This window comes from Crinia signifera, chromosome 2, assembly GCF_055691185.1.
Source record: "Crinia signifera chromosome 2, ASM5569118v1, whole genome shotgun sequence".
In the NCBI taxonomy this organism is placed as follows: domain Eukaryota; kingdom Metazoa; phylum Chordata; class Amphibia; order Anura; family Myobatrachidae; genus Crinia; species Crinia signifera.
In genome coordinates this window covers 341814266-341835807 of record NC_139218.1, presented here as the reverse complement: position 1 = coordinate 341835807, position 21542 = coordinate 341814266, and the positions used below count along the sequence as shown (strand labels likewise).

At 46.4% G+C, this 21542-nt stretch overlaps 1 protein-coding gene across 4 annotated transcripts in view; it reads left to right on the top strand.

Annotated features, from left to right (window-relative positions):
* Positions 1-21542, top strand: part of AMHR2 (anti-Mullerian hormone receptor type 2) — an 89479-nt gene that overhangs the window by 9031 nt on the left and 58906 nt on the right. For 2 of the 4 annotated variants that reach the window (XM_083169581.1, XM_083169580.1), the window contains 3 exons: positions 41-217; positions 4737-4868; positions 21264-21341. In XM_083169581.1, the coding sequence (XP_083025707.1) occupies positions 41-217; positions 4737-4868; positions 21264-21341 (387 nt within the window). The remainder of the gene's footprint in view (positions 1-40; positions 218-4736; positions 4869-21263; positions 21342-21542) is intronic. The other 2 variants (XM_083169582.1, XM_083169583.1) reach the window with 2 other exon arrangements.

Here is a 21542-nt window from a genome sequence, read left to right as displayed (position 1 = left end):
TGAACGGACTTTGGTGTAACACAACCTATTTGACCCGTAGATGCCCATCCTAATGGAATATCCTGTGCCGTACATGAGAATGCCTCTTACCCTGTTGGGTTACCTATGGCTAAACTCGGGGACATTAAGGAGCCAGGAGAAATACACTGCAATGACAGTAACTGCTGTATGGGAGTGTGGATGATCAGCAACGGGGAGTTCCAGCCTGTTGTATTAGGTAGGGGTATGCTTCATCTGCCATAACTGTATAAGGCTGCTGTGTCATTTCATTCTCTTTATACCAGAGTCTCAGGGAACCAGTGTACATAATAATATTGTAATTGAAAAGTTGTATACATACATACATACATACATACATACATACGCATAAACGGATTCGGTATGGAATCCCGGCGTTCAAAATCCCGACCGCCGAAATCCCGACAAGGGGGGGACGTGGAGTGCCCCCCCTTGCGGGCTCGCTGCGCTCGCCACGCAACGGGCCAGGAGCCTCGCTATGCTCAGCATGCTCATTTATTCTCCCTCTATGGGTGTTGTGGACACCCACGGAGGGAGAAAGTTTCGGGATTCTGAACTCCGGGATTCCGATCGCCGGGAAATTGACTGCATCCCACATAAACATGTAAAGGTAAATTTACTAAAGTGTGAGTTTTTAGAAGTGAGAGATGTTGCCCATAGCAACCAAACAGATTCTATCTAGTGCAGTGGTTCTCAACCTCAGTCCTCAAGACCCCCCTAACATTTCACGTTTTCTAGGTCACCCGACAGGTGCACTCATTACTCACAGACACATTTTAAAAGATCCACAAGTGGAGCTAATTTCCCCATGATTTGAAAGGAAGGAAATCATATAATTGTAATACACACTGTACTTCCAGAAACTGATGATATATCCTGCTAGTACAGTACACAGCCTGGCAGCCATTGATGATAATCAAGATGATTACCATGTATGGAACATAGTGTGTGGTATAGCCATTGATAATGTGACATCTAGACTCGAGATGGGTATACCTTGACAGGAGCCTAGAACCAGGCAAGGAAACTCAAGGACCTGACGCATTGCTCTTTGTCTGGTCCTTGTACACTACATTACTGTAACACACACAGCCGGGCATACATAATAGAATTTATAGATTCTGTATGCAATAAATGAAACTCCCAAGAATTTAATTTACCCCTGTTCCCTGACCACTGGCCTAGACTTAGGCAGCAAACTTGTGACCTAATATTGTCCCTGTGATCTTCTATGCTGACTTTAAATTTCCTGACAATTTACCACTGAGCGTGGATACATTAATACAAATATAATAATGATAGCTCTGCTGAGTCCCATTGACTGAGATAAAATAAGTCGCATCATAAGAGAACTAAAGTAAAGAATATATTACAAGGAAGTTGGTTCCAGCTGGAAGATTAAGTAGGGGGACATGCTGCAAGCATAGAGCGGACTCTGGCCCTTATTCTAGTTGACTCGGACGGATGCGTATTTTCGGACTGGAATCGAGTGTTCTTAGCCCCGCCTACCGTACGGATCGTTCACACCGTGCGAACGCGGTAAGATGCCAAACGATCGGACCGCGAGTGGATGTTTCGTGTGAGTGCTCCAGACCACACGGACATGTTTCCGTATGAAAGCAGGTATATGGGTGGGCAGCTGACATCTGGCTATGTCAGCTGTCCGCCCCCCACACGTGCGTCATGGCCTCATTGCCATACATACGCCCAGCGTTTTCATGGGAAAGTGCGCATATGGTAATGAGCCCAAACAGCCCTTCACGCCCCTCTCCACCCCCTGCTCAGACGGTTCTGACCGATCATTTTCTGCACGGAACTCACTCTGTGTTCGGACGTGCAACGTGTTCGCACATGCGCAGATACGCCTGTCCGACCACAAACGGAGCCGTCCAACTCTATCAGAATAAGGGCCTCTGTACCTGGAACAAGGTGTGCGGTGTAAGACCCCTTTCATCCTTACTCAGGAGAGTTGCCTACCCTGCTGCATTTTGCAGGAGACTACCTGAAATAGCAGCAATCTCCCTCTCTCCCTCATTAGTCTAGCAATCTCCCTAATTTCACCTAGACCACATTATGTAGCTGTTCCATTTTTGGGGAAAAAAGGAATGAGATATAGATACATTTATGTTGAATCATCAGCACCATTTCCCAGCATTAGTGATAAAACACAGCGATCCCTATGGCTACATGCATTTCTGGTGGCCATTTATATGGAAGCACGTAAAACACAACACATGAACAATCCCTGACATGTATCAGTGACTTTTCTTTAGCAAGTATAGTAGCGCTTACTAACTGCTTTGGGGCTCATCTACATTTGGATATAAGCAGGGGCGGATCCAGGAGAAAATGACAGGGGGGGCACCATGACAGGGGGATGGGAGTGAGCGGTGTTAGTAGTGCCAGTGTGCATTCTCAGAGAGTGAAGCGAGATAGAGAGGGAAGGAATGGGATTAGGAATAGGCCCTGACATTTTAAGTCCACAGGCCCACTGTGGAGTAAAAAGTGAAGGATGGAGTTGTGTGCCCTTTTTTTTTTTAAGGCGTGGTCATTCCAAAGGGGGCGTGTCCTTGAGTGTAGTGTACCACACCATATACCACTTTTACACATTATGCAACAAAATAGTGGACCCTATTATACTTGCCGCTTACACATGATGCCAAAAAGAATGTGACAAAATTTCCATAATGCCACATGGATTAAGCCAAAATTCAGATAACGCCACATGGATTAAGCCATAGTATAGATAATGATGTATAAATAGGGACATTGCGCGCCGTCGGCGAGCCAAAAATGTACACAGTAATGCCCATTACACATAATGTTACACACCGTAATACCAATTAAATATAATGTCACACACTGTAATGGCCATTACACATAATGCCAACAAAGTAATGCCCATAAAACACAATGCCATACGTTGTGATGCCCATTAAACATAATGCCAATACCAAAATGCCCATTAAACATAATAATGCCTATTACATATTATACCATTTAATTGCTGCTTACCTACATACTTATTGTCAGAGGAATATCACTTGTTGCCAGGAGTTACATGCTTCTTGCCAGGGGTTTTATTCTTGTTGCCATGCCATGGGATTGATATTTTTTTTTTTTTGCCAGGGTGCATGCCTGTGAAGGGTTCCATTTAAATAGCGTGCCAGCGCTACCCAAATCCACACTTCCGGGTAGCGCTGGCCGCACTTTTCTGTTCTGACAAACACTAGAGGTATAGCAGTACCTCTAGTGTCTGTCTCCTATAAGGCGGCGGCAGTGGTGTAGCTAGGTGCCACGGTGCCCGGAGCAAGGGCATGTTTCACGCCCCCCCTCCCTCTCAATTTGTAGTAGGTGAGGCTCCTGCTCAGTTAAAAGTGGGCATGGACCAACATTATACCACACACCGTAATGCCCATTGCACATTTTAGTGAACTTTGTAATTCCAATTACACATAAGCCCACACATGATGCCCATTACATACTATAGAACACACCGCAATGCCCATGACATACTATATAACACCGTAATCCCCATAACATACTATATAACACACTGTAATGCCCATTACATACTATATAACACACCGTAATGCCCATTACATACTATATAACACACCGTAATGCCCGTCACATACAATATAATACACCGCAATTCCCATTACATACTATATAACACATAGTACTGCCCATTACATACTATATAACACACCCTAATGCCCGTCACATACTATATAACACACCGTAATGCCCATGACATACTATATAACACACCGTAATGCCCATTACACATTTGACACATAAGTGCCACTTACCTACATGTTCGATGCCAAAAAGCTTAATGCTCGACTGAATCTGCTTGGGTGCAGCAGGGTGGGAGGGTGCTTGCAGCAGGGTGGGTGCAGTAGGGTGGGAGGATTGTGTGTGTGCACCCCCCGCCTGTGCTGACAGCCAGCCCACCCGCCCCGCTCCGCTCGCCCGCGTCTCCCCGCTCAGCTCGCCCGCGTCTCCCCGCTATGCTCGCCCGCATCTCTCCGCTCGCCCGCGTCTCCCCGCTCCGCTCACCCGCGTCTCCCCGCTCCGCTCGCCCGCGTCTCCCCGCTCCTCTCGCCCGCGTCTCACCGCTCCGCTCGCCCACGCCACAGTGTGCCCGGCCGGGAGAGAAATGTGCTCCTATCCTATTCAAATTCATATCTCCCGCTGGACCGCTAGCCAATAGGCGCTCGCGGTACAGCAGCCGCCAGTTGATTGGCTGCTGGACCGCAAGCGCCCATTGGCTAGCGGTCCAGCAGGAGAAGTGAATTTTATACAGTAGCACATCTCTCTCCCGGCCGGGCACAGCGGGGGAGCGGGCAGCAGAAAAAAACAAAAAAAACCCTTCTGAAATGACAGGGGGGGCACGTAAGATTCCTCTCAGATGTAGCAGTACACATCGAAGTTTCTAGGTGCCACATTCACAATCTTTTTTCACAATCTCTCCATATATGGAACAAGACACGCCTTCTGGGTGGAGCATGACACGCCCCCTCAATGGAGTGCCGTTTTAAATTCTACCACTAACTATAATCTCCCTGAAACTAGTTTTCAAAAGTAGGCAAGTATGCTGCAATACTGCCCATGCCTCATGCATGCGCTGCAAGACCAGTATGTGCCACTGCTCATGTGAAGCTACTTCCTGAACTCTTTGTCATTCTGCCATGTTTTTCTATCATTTTCAGGTTGCTTCCCCTCACATGCTGTGTGCAGGTCTGAGCTATGTGTCCCGGAGTACAGGGAAGACAAATACCATTGCTTATGTTCTTCAGACATGTGTAATGACAACATCAGCCTTTCCCAGCAGCACATTACGCGTGAGTAGTGTACAACGGAGACTCTAATGTGGGGCAGCCATTTTATAAAATAATCCAATGTTTATGAGAATACAAACTGTCACTTCATTGGGAACAAGACAATTGATAGGCTGCCTTAGGTAGTGCAGTCAGGTAAGGGCAACACAACTTGTTTGCCAGCTTTCTTGTCAAGAAACCTCATTGCAATGTAATTTCTTACATCGCAATGAGGTTTCCAACAAGTTGTGTTGCCCTTACCTACTTGTGTTGCCCTTGCCCTTACCTACTACTAATCCTCTGAGATGGATGGATTAGTAATGGCAAAATAGATAGTGAGTTTATATAATCTGATCACTAAGAATTTAGGGGGGGGGATTCAATTATACCCCTTTTAGACCAAAACGCCGGGTCGCACCCGGCTTTTTGGACCCTGGTTGAGGCGGGGTGCGACCCGGCGTTTAGGGGCATTTACACCGGACGGGCTTAAACGCCCGCACCCCCTCCCGCCCCTTCCCGGTGCTTGAAGATGACAGCGCGATGTCATCTTCAAGCGCCGATCGACGCCGCCGTACCCGGAACGCTGCTGGGGGCAGCCCAGCACTAAGGTAAGCTGCTAGGTTGCCCCCAGTCCCCGCGCGCACCCCCCCGTCATTGGACAGGAGGTGAATGGATGCCTCACACAGGCATCCGTTCACCTCCCTCCCCCGCCGCCGCTGCTGTCTGCAGAGTATAGCAGACAGCAGCGCCGGCTGTCAGTGTCAGACTGACAATCCGTCCAACCTGCGGACGCTGCGGTCAGCAGGTTGGACGTTCCCCAATCATGTAAATGGGAGCCGGGTCATCCGACCCGGCGTTCCCATTTACACCGCCCTCTACCCAGGTCCTAGCTGTGTTCTACCCAGGTCAGGAACTGGGTAGAAGTCCCGTGTAAAGGGACACAGCGTTAGGGATTTACACCGCCGAAGATCCGGGTCTGACCCGCCGCTGACCCGGATTTTTCGGCGGTGTAAAAGGGGTATTAGTTGCACTACTTTTTTGGCTGGAAAAAAAAATGGCTATTAAGGTGATTTTATACCAATGGTCATTATCGGCCTGATTAGAACTTTTTCCATCTGAAAAAGGACCTTTTTGGGGGATAACACATGGGATCAGGGATAATTGTAAATTTCTCCATTGTGAGACGAATAAAGGAATTCTATTATCCAGATCCATGTGTTATCGTCTGAAAAAAGGGTCTCCTAGGGCTGGTTATCTGTGCTAATTGGATAACCTGGGGGATCCATTAGCTAAGTGGATTTCCCTATTAGTGGTTTTATATTTTAGTCGGGCCACATTGGCAAGCAGGCCAAGGGAGATCCAGGCTATCATATAATATCATGCTTACTTACTGTATATTGATTTTTGCTCCCCTCCTGGAGGACTCGGAGGGAAGAGGTGGATGAGCACAGTGGTAAGAAGGGCGGGCGCATCATTATGGATTTGCACTTTGTAGTACAATGCTGCAAATCACATCATCACATAGGGTCTTATTCAGATCTGAGCTCAGTACAAATTTGTTTGGAAAATGGGCAAAACCATGTGCACTGCAGATGGAGCAGATGTAACCTGTGCAAAGAGAGTTAAATTTGGGTGGGGTGTGTTGAAACTGAAATCTAAATTGCAGTGTAAAAATAATGCAGCCGGTGTGTGGCTTGATCTGCTGGCTGAGTGGACGTGAGTGCTCCGAGCTCCGCACCTATCCTGCCTAAATATCCTGTCCCGGGGGCCGCGGATATTCTGCCCCTCGCCACTCTCCCTCCGGAGCCTTCCCTGCTTCTCCTGTGACACCCGTGGTACTTCTGCTTGGTGCGTGTGGGGAGAGGCGGCTGCCTGGGCCTGCGGTGTGTCACGCTGCGGGTGCCATCTTGGAGCCTTCTGCCACGGCGGGTCCTCCTGCGGCTCTGTCTGCCAGGCGGGACCGGGAGCCAGACAAGCAGCTGCTGGGATCCCTGGACCCTGTTCCCTATGTATATCCCTCCCGGCTGCAGACTGCTCATGGTGTCTGGCACACTGGTAACTCTGTTTCTATACCCTTTTAAAGGTACTGTGCTACATCTGTTTATTTCTGACTCGTGCTCTCTACTAAATTTCCTATATACTATTTTGTGGTGCTTCAACAGTTATATTGGAGTTTATTGTGGACCAACTGCTGTACTGGACACTTCATACCTGACTTTACCAGAGGAACTATACTATCTACTTGGTGGTGTGCTAGCTGCCACCGTCTTGCCATTGCAACTGTTGGGGGCATAGGCGAATCTAGAATTATGGTAATGGGTGGTCCCAGAACAAGACACAATAGCAGGGGGACCTTTGCGCGGCGTAGCCGCGCGGCAAAAAGGGGGCATGGCCCCATGAAAAGGAGGCGTGGCATCACAAAAAGGGTGTGGTATTACACTTTAGACCATACACAGTAATGCCCATTACACATTTTAGCAAACTCCGTAATACCCATTACACATAATGCCACACGCCGTAATGCCAATTACACATTAGGCCACACACCATAATGCCCATTACACATTGTGCCACACATCATGATGCCCATTACATACTATATAACAAACCGTAATGCCTATTACATATTTGCCACATAAGTGCTGCTTACCTACGTGCTCATTGCTAGGGGGTTCTTGCTTGATGGCACCATAGTACCCATTACACATGATGCCGCACACCATAGTACCCATTACACATGATGCCACACACCATAGTACCCATTACACATGATGCATGATGCCGCGCACCATAGTACCCATTACACATGATGCCACACACCATAGAACCCATTACACATGATGCCGCCCACCATAGTACCCATTACACATAATTTTGCACACATAATGTCCCTTACACATGATGCTGCACACATAATGCCGCTTACACATGATGCTGCACACCGTAATGCCCCTTACACATTAAGCCACACATTATGCGTAATGCCCCCACATACTGCCACTTGTAGCGTCCCTTAAGCTATGCCCCCAAAAGTGCCAACCTACTGTAAATTTTTATATGAGCCTTCGCTGTTGCTGCAGGGAGAGATGGAGAGCGGTGCAGCTGCTTCTATGAGGAGAGGAGCAGAGTGCAGTGCAGAGCACGCTCCCACTCCCCTCCTGGTGTCCCCTCTACCGAGTGGACATTTGAAATATTATGCGCGCTGTTGTGCGTGACGTCGAGGGAGCACACCGGGCGTCGGCACCACATGATTAAAGGGGGGCGGGCTAAGGTGAAAGCGGGGAGAAGAATTGGAGCGGAAGCTGCAGGGGTGACAGTCATTGACAGCTGGGCAGAGAGCAGGGGGCTGCCCGGCTGTATTCAGAGCACTGCAGGTCACGGCAGTTTGAAATAATACCCCTTTCACAACAGAAAATGCAGGGATTTACCCGTGAATGTGGTACCAGGATCATGCAGGGACATTCCCAGGCTGACCCCTTATACACCAGCCTAGTCCCTGCATTTTCTGGTGTGAGGGGGAGAGACAAACACTCCCCTCTCCCTACACACCAACAAGCTATATCTTCGGAACCAACTGACCCATTTACATGAGACCAGTATCATATTGAAGAACTTTTGAGTTGGCTTTGAATGATTTTTGGTCCTGTGAAACTGGGCTGTTTGGTTCCAGAGAAATCTGCCCTCAAAGAACATAAACAGTCATGAAATGACATTTGAGAAAAACAAACAAACAAAAAAAACGGTTAAACCTCAATATCCCTGGAACCAATTAACCCATATGGATCCAGCCTGGTATCAGATTGAAGGCCTGGCGATTTGGGTTTGACTGACATCAACCTTGAGCTTCAGTGATGCATAAGGGGGAACTGGCAGCTGTTGAACTGGGTGCGGGTCGGAATTAGCGGGTCCCATGTTATCCTATTGGGAAAACGTTCCAGCTTTGCCTGGCAGTATCTCCGGTTCCCAGGGGGCTAGAGACACAGGGCTGGGCTCGTTGGAAAGCCCCATCCCTCAGCTACAAAATGGGCTAATGGGTGGTCCTGTGCACCCCAGGACCACCCCCTAGATTCGCCTATGGTTGGGGGGTGTAACTTAAAAGTATCTCTGCACTGTATAGTTGAGGCGATTAGTGCCTCTACTCAGAGGCTCCTTCTTGCACTTGGTCAGATGGAGACTCCACCTTTTATATCCTGCAACCTTGATCTGTACTCCTTCCACGCCTCCGCAGCCCCTGGGTTTATCCCATCAAACAAAGCAATCCTTTTTCACTCCTGGTACTTTTGATTCTTCGGACAATGGTGATATTTAAAGAGAATGAGCTGCAAATAGCAACGAATGAGTATAAACGCTCAGCCTGTGCACCACAAAAAAGAGACATAATTGCTGCAGGGGGAAGGCAGGTAGGGTAGGTGCCAGCTTGAAGCAAGAGGGAAGATAAGGGGAAGGACAAAAGGTAAATGGCCCCTCCCCAGGGGATAGGCAATACTTAAGGAAGGGGGAGGATGGGGGTCATTACACTCAGAAGCAAACCCAGCAAGGATCATCCAGCAGCAAGGAAAAGGAACCAGAAATTATCCTAAGTATCTGGAAATATTTATTTACAAGTATTCCTTCTTATTCTTTGACTTAATCTCCTATTCGGCACCCTGCCACCCTCTATAGTCGGCTGTCACAAACTCCCAATGTATGTTATGAATTCAATAGTCAATGTAGCATACAGTGGCTCTGGTTCTGCCTGGTCACAGAGGTTCTGGTTCTGCCTGGTCACAGTGGAAATGATTGCCTTTGCTGCTCTCTTATTATGCATCTGTCCTCTCTCAGTAATACCACATACTGTTTGGGCAACTTTCCCCTAAGGAATAAAGGCACCTTATAGGGTTTGTACACCAATTACCTAACAGTACAGTTGGGATTCAGGGCAGGAGTAGTTTAATGCTGCTTAATAGGAGGTTACTACAAGGGACAAGGCCAAAATATAAGTACTTTATATATATAAGGGATTTAAGATTATACTCCCTGCAACCTTTAGCAAAGCAGCAGAGAATTAGGCCCAATGGAGACAAGCAAGTTTAAAACAAGTCTCATGATCCCCCCCCCCCTTAATGAAATTACTGATTGTTTACATGACATAGCAGGGGGGATTTTCTTTGATAGAGATGATATCGCCTTTCACTCCAACCCCTTCATCTACTTCTCCCAACATGAACCACGAACCAGGCTGCCTAGCAATGGAAAACAAATGCATAGTTTTGTACAGATAAATGTTGGAAAAACTGAATTGTTTTTTCAGTAACATAATATAATATTGCGTAGCAGCGTTATGAAGATACGGCTAATCAATAATGTAAGAGAGGCAGAATGCAAATATGGGAATGCATGGTTGCAAGTGTATATTTATAATGTTAATATAATGCAATATAAGGCAGGAGAATTAATATGGTGGCACGTTTTTCAGCGTGCAAGGCATCATAGGATTATAATATACAGTATTAGAAAGATGTTGCTGAATGGGGGAATGATATATTGTATCAGGTTAGATTAAGCTGCATTCAGAAAAATAATATGGTGTTGCATACAAAATAGTAACTTCATTGTTACATGTTATATGTACAATCATAATGGTAGTACATGATATCAATAAGTGAATTCATTATGTTTGTGCATGTTTAGCATTTTACTTCAGTATTAGACTGAATGTTCAAATATTCTCTGTAAAGCGCTGCACAATATGTAATGGGTATTATTAATAAGGGCACAGGGAGGGAACCATAGTTCTGATAGCAACTAAGTTTGCGGTACATGCATGGCCTTCGCATGGAAGAAATATTACTGATGCTGGGTGCAAAGGTAGATGGATCCTTTAACAGATAAGGCAAAATAAATAAGTAAATAAATAAATAAAAATGGGTGTACGCATAATCTTCCCTCCAAGTCTAGCTGTTGTTAGCCAGTTTGTTTTATCTCTGTTTACAATTGTAAAGCGCAATGGAATCTGCGCTATATAAGACACTGTAACGGAATCTGCTGCCGCTATATAAGACACTGTAAGATGCTGTTAATAAATCAATAAATTAACTACACAGTACAGGTAACTGCTCAGTGGGCATTAGCTTGCCAATTAGGAGGAATGTGCTGGAAATTCTGACATGGAATAAGCAAAGCAAAATAATTATAAGAAAAGCTATGTCATTTTATGTAACTTGGGTAGTAAACCATCATAGCTGCAATAATGACAGGTATCAGAAGGGTGCAAGCAGACATATGCGCAGTGCACCTGCCAGCAATGTGGTGGCTAAATCTTCTAACCTTTATGCAAATACGAGGGATAACAGCCCCTTCGACAACATGCTAGCAGTTTAGCAACCCCAATTTTCATTAGGAAATTGGGTTCTCCGTTTAAGCTTAGTACAAGTATCATGGTCATTTAGAACAAAGGTAATGAACTATTTACTGAACAAGCTTAGTGAAGTGTCTAATGCCAATGGGGCTTAAGGGGACGTTACAAATTCCATGGGGGTAGTTATCAGTGCAAATTAAGTCACTTGTATATGGATAGAGGCAGTTTAAGAAACGGAAAGAGGAGAATGTATGGAGGTGGCATTATAGGATTATTGCTCAGGTTTGGGAGGCTGCATGGTCCAACGTATTTAGACACAGTACAAACTAACATGTTTTATGTCACCTCGCAGTGCAACCCTTCTTCTTCCACCTGCAGATGCCTAATGATCGGAGGAGGCGGGCAGTCAGATTACCTGGACGGACGCTGAGCTACGGCAATGCCGAAAGCGTAGTATGCAAAAGTACTCTTCCTTGACAGGAAGGAGGGGTGAAGCTAGCATGGCCATTCATGGGGCCACAGTAAAGAACAAGTTAAGGCCAGCATGGAGGAGGTATGAGGTACCCGGCATGCAGGCAAGAGGAGGGTCTGCTACTGGAGCTGTCCCCAATAATGCTTCACATATAACAGCACATACAGCACCAGGGGCCAGTACTGCAAATACAGGCATGCATGCAGACACTGCGGCAAAGGGCACCCAGCAAAGTAATGCTACAAGAGAGCAGGGGGTTACACAGTGCCTAAAACAGAATGAGATCAGCGCAATAAGTAAGGCAGCAACCCCGATACAACTAAAAACATGCAAAAATGGCTAGGATGGTACCACAACAAAGAAGATGCAGAGTTTCTGAAAAAGGAACCCACTTTACAGCAGCTAGTAGTGTCCCCCTTGGGGGTAGTACCAAAAAAGACGCCTGGAAAATTCATATAAATACAGCACATGTCATACCCCGCAGGAGGGTCGGTAAACGATGCTATAGAAAAACAGCAGTGCCGTGTGGCTTACCAGTCTTTTGAGGACGTGCTCAAAATAGTGCGCAGCTGCGGGGAAGTGGCCCTTATGGGGAAGATAGATATCGAATCAGCATTCAGGCTCCTTCTGCTTCACCGCCAGAGTCAAAGATTCATGGGCCTCAAATTTGAGGGCAGTTATTTCATTGACCTATACTTACCAATGGGCTGCGCCATTTCATGCGCTTTCTTCGAAAAATTCAGTACGTTCCTGCACTGGTGTGTGGAAGCAGGAACAGGCAGTAAGACAATGGCACACTACTTGGGCGACTTTCTAATGGTCGGCCAGGCTAATACCGATAGACGCGAGCAGCTGCTCAAATCCACCCAGGCACTATTCCACACATTTGGGGTACCAATAGCAACCGAAAAAACGGAAGGACCAACAACAAGGCTCTCCTACCTAGGCATAGAAATAGACACCTCAGACAAGACGTTTAGGTTACCAGAAGACAAGGTGTCCAACCTCCTGGGGCAGATTAGCGAGCACGCAAGGGCAAAGAAATTGACACTAAAACAGCTCCAATCATTGCTGGGGTCACTAAACTTTGCATGCAGGATGATCCCCATGGGCAGAATCTTCTGTCGCAAACTGGAAAGGGCCACAGCGGGGACGAAAAGGGGCATCATTTAGGTTAACAGCAGAGATTAGAGAAGACATGCTCATGTGGGAAACCTTTTTCTAGAAAGTCAAGGGAGTAAGGATCCGGCTGGCAGCGCCTGTGCCAAACAAGAAGCTGCAACTATACACTGATGCAGCGGGGTCATGGGGCTTCGGAGATTACCTAGAGGGAGAATGGTGCGCTGCACTGTGGCCCCAGAGCTGGGCAGAGGAGGGGCTGACTAAGAACTTGCTGCTTCTGGAGCTGTTCCCAATAATAGTAGCAGTGGAATTGTGGGGCAGCAGGTTAGCCAACAAGGAGATAACTTTCTGGTGTGACAACTTGGGGTGGTGCAGGCGGTCAACAAGGAAAGGCCTCCTCCCCGCCAGCGATTAACCTGATCAGGCACCTGGTATTGGGGTGTCTGCAACACAACATTAACTTCCGTGCCAGGTGTAGACAACAAAATAGCCGATGCCCTCTCCAGGGGAAAATGCGAAGCCTTTAGGGAGGCAGCACCGCAGGCTCAGCTGCAAGGTCTAACCTGTCCTCCTCACTTATGGCAGATTGTGAAGACGAGGTGAACAAGATGGTGAGGGATTCATAAGCAACCCTTGCTACAGGCCATTCCCACCCACAACCCATGTTACCACAACAACAGGCAACAAAGGTCAGAGCGCAGTATGGACAAGAACATAGCTCGGTCACAGCCATCTGGGCAGAGAGTAAGCTGGGGAGTAGGACACCAGCAGGCATTAGGGGACAGAAAAACCCATCAGACTAGAGTCCAGGGCGAGGTAGGGTCACGGTAGGGTGGCGGGCTACGGTCCTAGGACCTAGCGTTGGCGGAAGTACTGCGGGCCAGCCAAGGAGGGCGCCAGGCCTGGCGTCGGGGGGCAAAACGGGATCACCCACGGGTACAGGTCGTCAGTTGCGAGAAGGGGATCCCGGCCCCCCAGGCGGTTACATGATTCAGTTGATAAGGGCTGGTGGACCGCAGTGCTATCTTTGCCACCCAAATTAAGTAACAGTAAATCTGAAATCAAGTTAATAAATTGTGACCATTTAATTCGCCAAAAATACTAGACTCCGACTGGTTATTTCAGGTACAAGGGGAAGGTTACAAAAGGGGAAAGAAGGGGAGGAGATGGTGCTTTGGGTTCAAGGTTTGTTGACTGGTGAGGGGCATCAGGCGCTCAGCGGTTTAAAGAGAATGAGCTGCAAATAGCAACGAATGAGTATAAACGCTCAGCCTGTGCACCACAAAAAAGAGACATAATTGCTGCAGGGGGAAGGCAGGTAGGGTAGGTGCCAGCTTGAAGCAAGAGGGAAGATAAGGGGAAGGACAAAAGGTAAATGGCCCCTCCCCAGGGGATAGGCAATACTTAAGGAAGGGGGAGGATGGGGGTCATTACACTCAGAAGCAAACCCAGCAAGGATCCCACCCACCCACCCCAAGAGGAAGAAGGAACAACATTAAGCAACTTCAAGAAGGAAAAGCAACAGACGAAAGTACTACAGATCAGCCATGGTATGGCGCTAGGCCTGGCGTCGGGGGCGGAAGTACTGCGGGCCAGCCAAGGTGGGCGCCAGGCCTGGCGTCGGGGGGCAAAACGGGATCACCCAGCGGTTACAGGTTGTCAGTTGCGAGAAGGGGATCCCGGCCCCTCAGGCGGTTACATGATTCAGTTGTGAGAAGGGCTGGTGGACCGCAGTGCTATCTTTGCCACCCAAATTAAGTAACAGTAAATTTGCAGGAAGGGGGTCATTACACTCAGAAGCAACCCCCCGCAAGGATCTCACCCACCCACCACAAGAGGAAGAAGGAACAACATTAAGCAACTTCAAGAAGGCAAAGCAGCAGACGGAAGTACTGCGGACCAGCCATGGTATGACGCTAGGCCTGGCGTCGGGGGCGGAAGTACTGCGGGCCAGCCAAGGAGGGCGCCAGGCCTGGCGTCGGGGGGCAAAACGGGATCACCCACGGGTACAGGTCGTCAGTTGCGAGAAGGGGATCCCGGCCCCCCAGGCGGTTACATGATTCAGTTGATAAGGGCTGGTGGACCGCAGTGCTATCTTTGCCACCCAAATTAAGTAACAGTAAATCTGAAATCAAGTTAATAAATTGTGACCATTTAATTCGCCAAAAATACTAGACTCCGACTGGTTATTTCAGGTACAAGGGGAAGGTTACAAAAGGGGAAAGAAGGGGAGGAGATGGTGCTTTGGGTTCAAGGTTTGTTGACTGGTGAGGGGCATCAGGCGCTCAGCGGTTTATACAGTTGCAGCAGATACCTTGTACTCCCAGATCTATGCACCGGGCTCTTTATCCTGCTCATGTATGTCTCCAGGACTCGACTGGATAATTCATAGTACCTACTTACCTGAAATACGTTGACACTTGGCCGGACTAAATGTTACTGTTCTATATATCTGCCAAATTGAAACCGTGCCTAAATTCTGCTTAATCTACATTTATGTATCTTGTGTTTTGCTTATTGCATTGTTTTTCTATCCGTCGGGTTCAGAGGAGCCGTCCTTAGGCCTTACAGTACTTTGATCCTGCTTTATACTGCCCCTGTTAGACATTCCTTTTGTTTATCCTTTATATGGGGGGGGGGGGGGGGGGGGGTTAGATAGGCACTATAGTGTAGGGGGTGGGGGGATGGGAGGAAGGGGTGAATTAGGCTGTTAGGCTAGGTTAGCAATTATAAGCTGAAGGCCACTAATTTATCCCCTATAGTAGTATAGTTAGTTGGGGGGTAGATCGTTATTGGGATCCAAGTATGCCTGGGTTGGGGGTAGGCTATACAGGGTGGGGGGGTTTTGTTTGTTTTGATGAATATTTCCCTAGCATAAGTGGACATTGCAATATTACTGTGATACTTGATTGTTATTCACTGTATGGACATTCTGTTTACCAAACTTTACCTTTTCCTGTAAGATGGTCTTATATGCTGTACTGTATAATTATTGTCCGAATGGCGCCCTCGGATAATCGTACGAGTACATCCTGCTAGCGGCATATATACACTACATATGGTCAGGGTTGCCGACTTTTCAGCTTCCCTCTCCGGGAGAGGGCAGCCAGCTGCAGCAAGTAGGGGGCGGGGCCGGTGGGTATAGCACAAAAGGGGGCGGAGTCGTGGGTGGGACTAACCAAATGAAATTACAAGCGGTACTCACCGCTGCCGCGCCATTCCACTCACGCTGTCGCTCCCGCTCTCCGTGCTGCCAGGCTAACAGAGCCCTGCAGTGGCTGCCGCACATGCTGTACACACGATGCTGACAGCCTCCGCAGTAGCCGTCAAACAGGAAAGCGACGCCATGACACAAGGTATGTCATGACGTTGCGCTGGCAACTAGAACCTGCCCCCCGGCACTTTGGAACTTGCGCATGCGCAGTCCAATTTTTCAGCATGAAGGCTGAAAAACCGGGAGGATGTCGGGGCTTTCCGGGGGACCGGGAGAAAGGTTCAAAACGCGGGAGACTCCCGCTAAAAGCGGGAGGGTAGGCAACTATGCATATGGTCCTACATCTCTAGTTAATTTCATGCTGATTTTGTTCACTGTGTACTCTGTATTCCTGTGAGGGGGGATTTATGTTCTCTACTTTATATCTATGGTTATTGCAAAAATCAATAAAAAAATTATTGAATAAAAGAAATTATAATAATGCAGCCAGTATTTACCCTGCACAGAAACAAAATAACTCACACAAATCTAACTCTCTCTATACATGTTACATCTGCCCCACCTGCAGTGCACATGGTTTTGACCTTTTTCCAAACAAATTGGTACTGAGCACAGATCTGAGTAAGGCCCATAGAGTGGAAGTGGCTATAATGACACCATTCGCTGAGAATTGCATCCTATGCTTTTAATATAGAGTGGATATGGAAGGGTGACCTGTTCTCCCAGACATTCCAGGAAAGTAAGCAATTATGCATGAGATTGGTCGATGATAAACAAATAGTCATTTGTTGCACCCTTCATTTACACGTTGAAGCTCTCACGAGCAGGGGCCTCTCTCCTCATGTCCTTTTCTTAGAATATACCTCTGTCGCTCTGATATTTGTGTCAGTGTCCTGTCCCCTGATGGAACTGTCTTTATTTACCATGTACTTGTCCTAAATTGCCTTGTACTGTAATTCACTATTTTCTTGTTTTTCGCTCTATGTGCGAGATGTACTAAGCTTGAAAAGTGATAAAATGTACAGTGATAAACAACCAGCCAATCAACTACTTCCTGACATTTTTCAAACACAGCCTGTGAGATCACAGGTAGGAGCTGATTGGCTGGCTGGTTATCACTCTCCATTTTATCACTTTTCAAGCTTAGTACATCTGGCCCTATGTATTGTCAGGCGCTGCAGAACCCTTGTGGTGCCATATAAATAAACGATAATAATAATGATGATGATGATAATAATAATGATGAGTAGATAAAGGGTCTGATTCCTAGGTGGACACTATGGGCCTTATTCTGGTTCACTCCTTCTGACAAATTCCTTCTTAGATGGACGAAACCATGTGTACTGCAGGGGGGCAGATATAAAAGCTACAGAGAGAATTAGATTTGGGTGAGTTATTTTGTTTCTGTGCAGGGAAAATACTGACTGCTTTATTTTTACACTGCAATACAGATATCAGTTTGAAGTAAAACCCCACCCAAATCTAATTCTCTCTGCACAAGTTACATCGGTACTTATGTATTATCTTGGCGCCCGTTTTTTTCATTGCATGCCACTACTGAAGGCATACGATGCGATTTTTCATTGTAAAGACCAGATTTTTAATTGTATAGTCAACCATGGGTGATTTCATACCCCCACTATCCAACTACGCATGGAGCTGATTTTATATAGTGCGGCGAGCGGACGCGGATTACTTTACATGTATTCTGCGTCCCCTCGTGGGGCTCGCTGCGCTTGCCACACTTCGGGCTCGGTGGCTCTCTGCGCTCCCCACACTATATAAAATCAACTCCATGCGTAGTTGGATAGTGGGGGTATGAAATCACCCATGAGTGACTATACAATTAAAAATCAGGTATTTACAATGAAAAATCGCATCGCATGAATTGTATGCCACTATATTGCATGCGATGCGATGCAATGTCAAAATCGGGCGCCCAGATATTACATAAGTACCGTTACATCTGCCCCACCTGCAGTGCACATGTTTTTGTCCATCTAAGAAGGGATTTGTCAGAAATGTGAACCAAAATAACCCCCCATGTGCACTGCAGGGGGGCAGATGTAACATGTGCAGAGAGAATTAGATTTGGGTGAGTTATTTAGTTTCTGTGCAGGGAAAATACTGACTGCTTTATTTTTACACTGCAATATAGATCTCACTTTGAAGTAAAACAACACCCAAATCTAACTCTCTGCACAAGTAACATCTACCCCACCTGCAGTGCACATGGTTTTGTCCATCTAAGAAGGAATTTGCCAGAAGCAGTGAACCAGAATAAGACCCTATAGCACAGCTGTTGTGTTTTTTGTACAATGCAGCCCCAGATCTGCAAACATCAGGCAAGTGCAAAAATATTGGCACTTCTGAATCAACCCCACAGACAAACAGTCATGGTTTTTAGGGTATCCATGCTTGAGCACAGATGGTTAAATAAATCACAATAACTAAGCTGCTAAGAGTGTTAGGGTGGGATGTACTAAAGGGAAAAATTCAGTAAAAATCTGGTTTAGAATTAAGCCCTGGATGCCAGCGCTCCAGTGAGGAGGGTAACTATAGCAGTCTTAGGGTTTCTTTCCTTGCCAGCACGCCCCATGGTCATTTGCATCACTCTTTGCATGCCCAGATGGACTCCTTGGTCATACACCTGGAAGTACAGTGACTGGCACTGATCACAGAGGAGAGCTCTTATCGGTAGAGCTGCCCTTTGTGCATATGTTATTACATAAGCTATTGTTAACAATGCAGTGTGTGGTGGCGTGTACCACAGATGTTTAGTGGAGGCTTAGCATGTCCCGCCCTTAGTGTGCCTTCAGAGCTGAGGTTGGGAAACAGTGATATAGAGGCACACACTTAGGGCCTAATTTATGCTTCCACACAAAGTCCATATTCATGCAACTGAGCAGTTATTGGCAGACCGCACATGGGCTACAATCACACTGTGCATGTGTCAGGATACCTTTACGATGCCACTTGCAGTGAGATCTTTAAAAAAGAATGATTAACAGGAAGTGACCGTTTTCGGGAGTTATTGAGGGAGTGGCAGCAAAAATAAAGGCAGGTCACGGCCATATTCATGGCATGTATCTACCTTTAGATGTAACGTGCAACAAGGAGAGAGGTATGACTGCTGCTGCAGCAGCTTTTTTCCTCAGCATAGTACAACACTGTGCAGGAGGAAAGGCAATCGCAAGCACCAAGCCAAATCAGTCCCCTAGTTCTAACCACCGGCTCTGTGGCGCAGCTGCACAGAAGTTTTCTTATTTAATATTTTATAAGGAGGAAGGGGTATTTTATAAGGAGAGGGTACATTATAGTACCTACCAATTACTTCTAATCAAAATATTTAGAATGAACTCTGCAATCTAACCTAGAGCAAAATCGAGGTGGTTGGCATTCTATGGCCCTTATCTGGTTGGTCCCTAACACTAAGTTGAAGTCCAGGGCGGGGAACGCCACCAAGTCAGCAGAGGCCAGCCACCTCAGGACAGTATATTAGTGACAGGCTAAGGTGTTAGCAGGTGTTAATAAGGAAGAATCAGAGCTATGTGTTAAGGAGTGTTACATAGGTGGGGATGCGGTCATTAGATCTACAGTTTTTAGGTCGACAAGTCAATTGGTCAACACATGAAAAAGGTTGACATGCATTAGGTTGGCAAAGGGTCAAAGGGTCGACAAGCAAATTGTCAATATGAAAAAAGGTTGACATGATTTTTTTTTAACCCACTTGTTGATACTTTACCATTCCAGTGGGCATAGAGGGGACAATAAAATAGTGCCCAAAGCATTGCGAGCACAGCGGGTTACACTTTTTTTTGGTGTCCATGTTTATTTATTTATTAACAGTTTCTTATATAGCGCACACATATTCCGCGGCGCTTTACAGAGAATATTAGAACATTCACATCAGTCCCTGCCCCAGTGGAGCTTACAATCTATATTCCCTGCCACATGTACACGCACACACAGACATTCTAGGGTTATTTTTGTTGGGAGCCAAGTAACCTACCAGTATATTTTTGGATTGTGGGAGGAAACCGGAGTACCCGGAGGAAACCCACGCAACTACGGGGAGAATATACAAACTCTGCACAGTTAGGGCCATGTGGGAATGGAACCCATGACCTCAGTGATCTGAGGCAGTAATGCTAACCATTACACCGTCCGTACTGCCCCAAAATGACATAATGATATAATGACCTGTGTCATCATAGACATTCCCCAAAAAATAGAAACTCAAACCTTTTTCCATGTCAACCTTTTTCATGTTGACCATTTTGTCAACCTATCGACTGTCGACCAATAGTGGTCGACCTTTTGACTGTAAACCTAACATCCTGTACCCACATAGGTAAACATCCAATCGCTGACAGTCCACTGCCCTGCATCCTGTTGCACAGGATAGGTTCATTGTTCAGGCACAAAGTACCAATAATCGGTACTTTGTGGTGCAGGGCTTACCCAACTACATCTGAATTAGGCCCTCTCTGCCATCAAAAATGGAAAAACATCTAGGGTGAAATGTAATAGGATGAGAGAATCAGAAAGTGAGAGCTTTGGTAAGAATTCTCCAGGTTTTTTTATTAAAGTGGAAATTATTTTTATTTACAGTTTCTTATATAGCGCAGCATATTCCGTTGTGCTTTACTTTTGGAAACAACAGTGATTAAACAAACTGGGTAGATACAAACCGACATGGAGGAACGAAGGCCCTGCTCGCAAGGTTACAATCTATAGGCAATCATTTACACTGCAAAACCAGTTTGATTTGGAAGTGTACACAATTGCCGCTTCACAAAAACTGGAGATTTTTTACAAAATCTCTCACTTTGTTAGATTTCACCCCAGATCTCCACCATCAATAATCGGTGGCTAAGCATTGATGGCCAAACCTATTCCCACAAGACCGCTTCCACCAGGTACAAAACGCTGCACTTGGACATCCCACTGAATTGATTTTTGAAGTAACCCGTATTAATGACGCCATTCTTATCTATTGACTAATGGGAGGCTAATGACTGCTTATCTATTCATTCATAGTTGAAAACTGAAAACTCTGAATAATATCACATCCCCCAAACAGCAAATATTGGATTCATATGTTTGAGAACTTTTGTTTTTGTGACATCATAAATCCTATTTTTGTGATTTTGTGGTTTCTTAGTTCTGGGTTTGATCACACAGACTGGGACGCTTATCACTTGGGAAATGCAGGTGGTGTTGGGGGAGGAAATATGTTTCTCTGACTGGGTTTCTTATCAACTGAACTAGAAGGATGTGCACACTGGAACCTCTCCTGTGATTGGATGAGATCTGCGAGGGAGCAACCATGGAATGCACGCAGCTTCAGTAAGGCAATGACCACAGACTGTCTGGGTTGCGTGGGAGTGTTCATTCTTTCTTTGTTTTAAATGTGTGGCAAAATGACTGCTTGCATTGCTTCAGAGACGTGACATCACATGGCTCAGAAAAGAGCATTGCTTCTATTGTGTGTATTTTAAATGCGTAGCTGCCAACTGTTATTATATATTAACAGTTATATGTTCATAT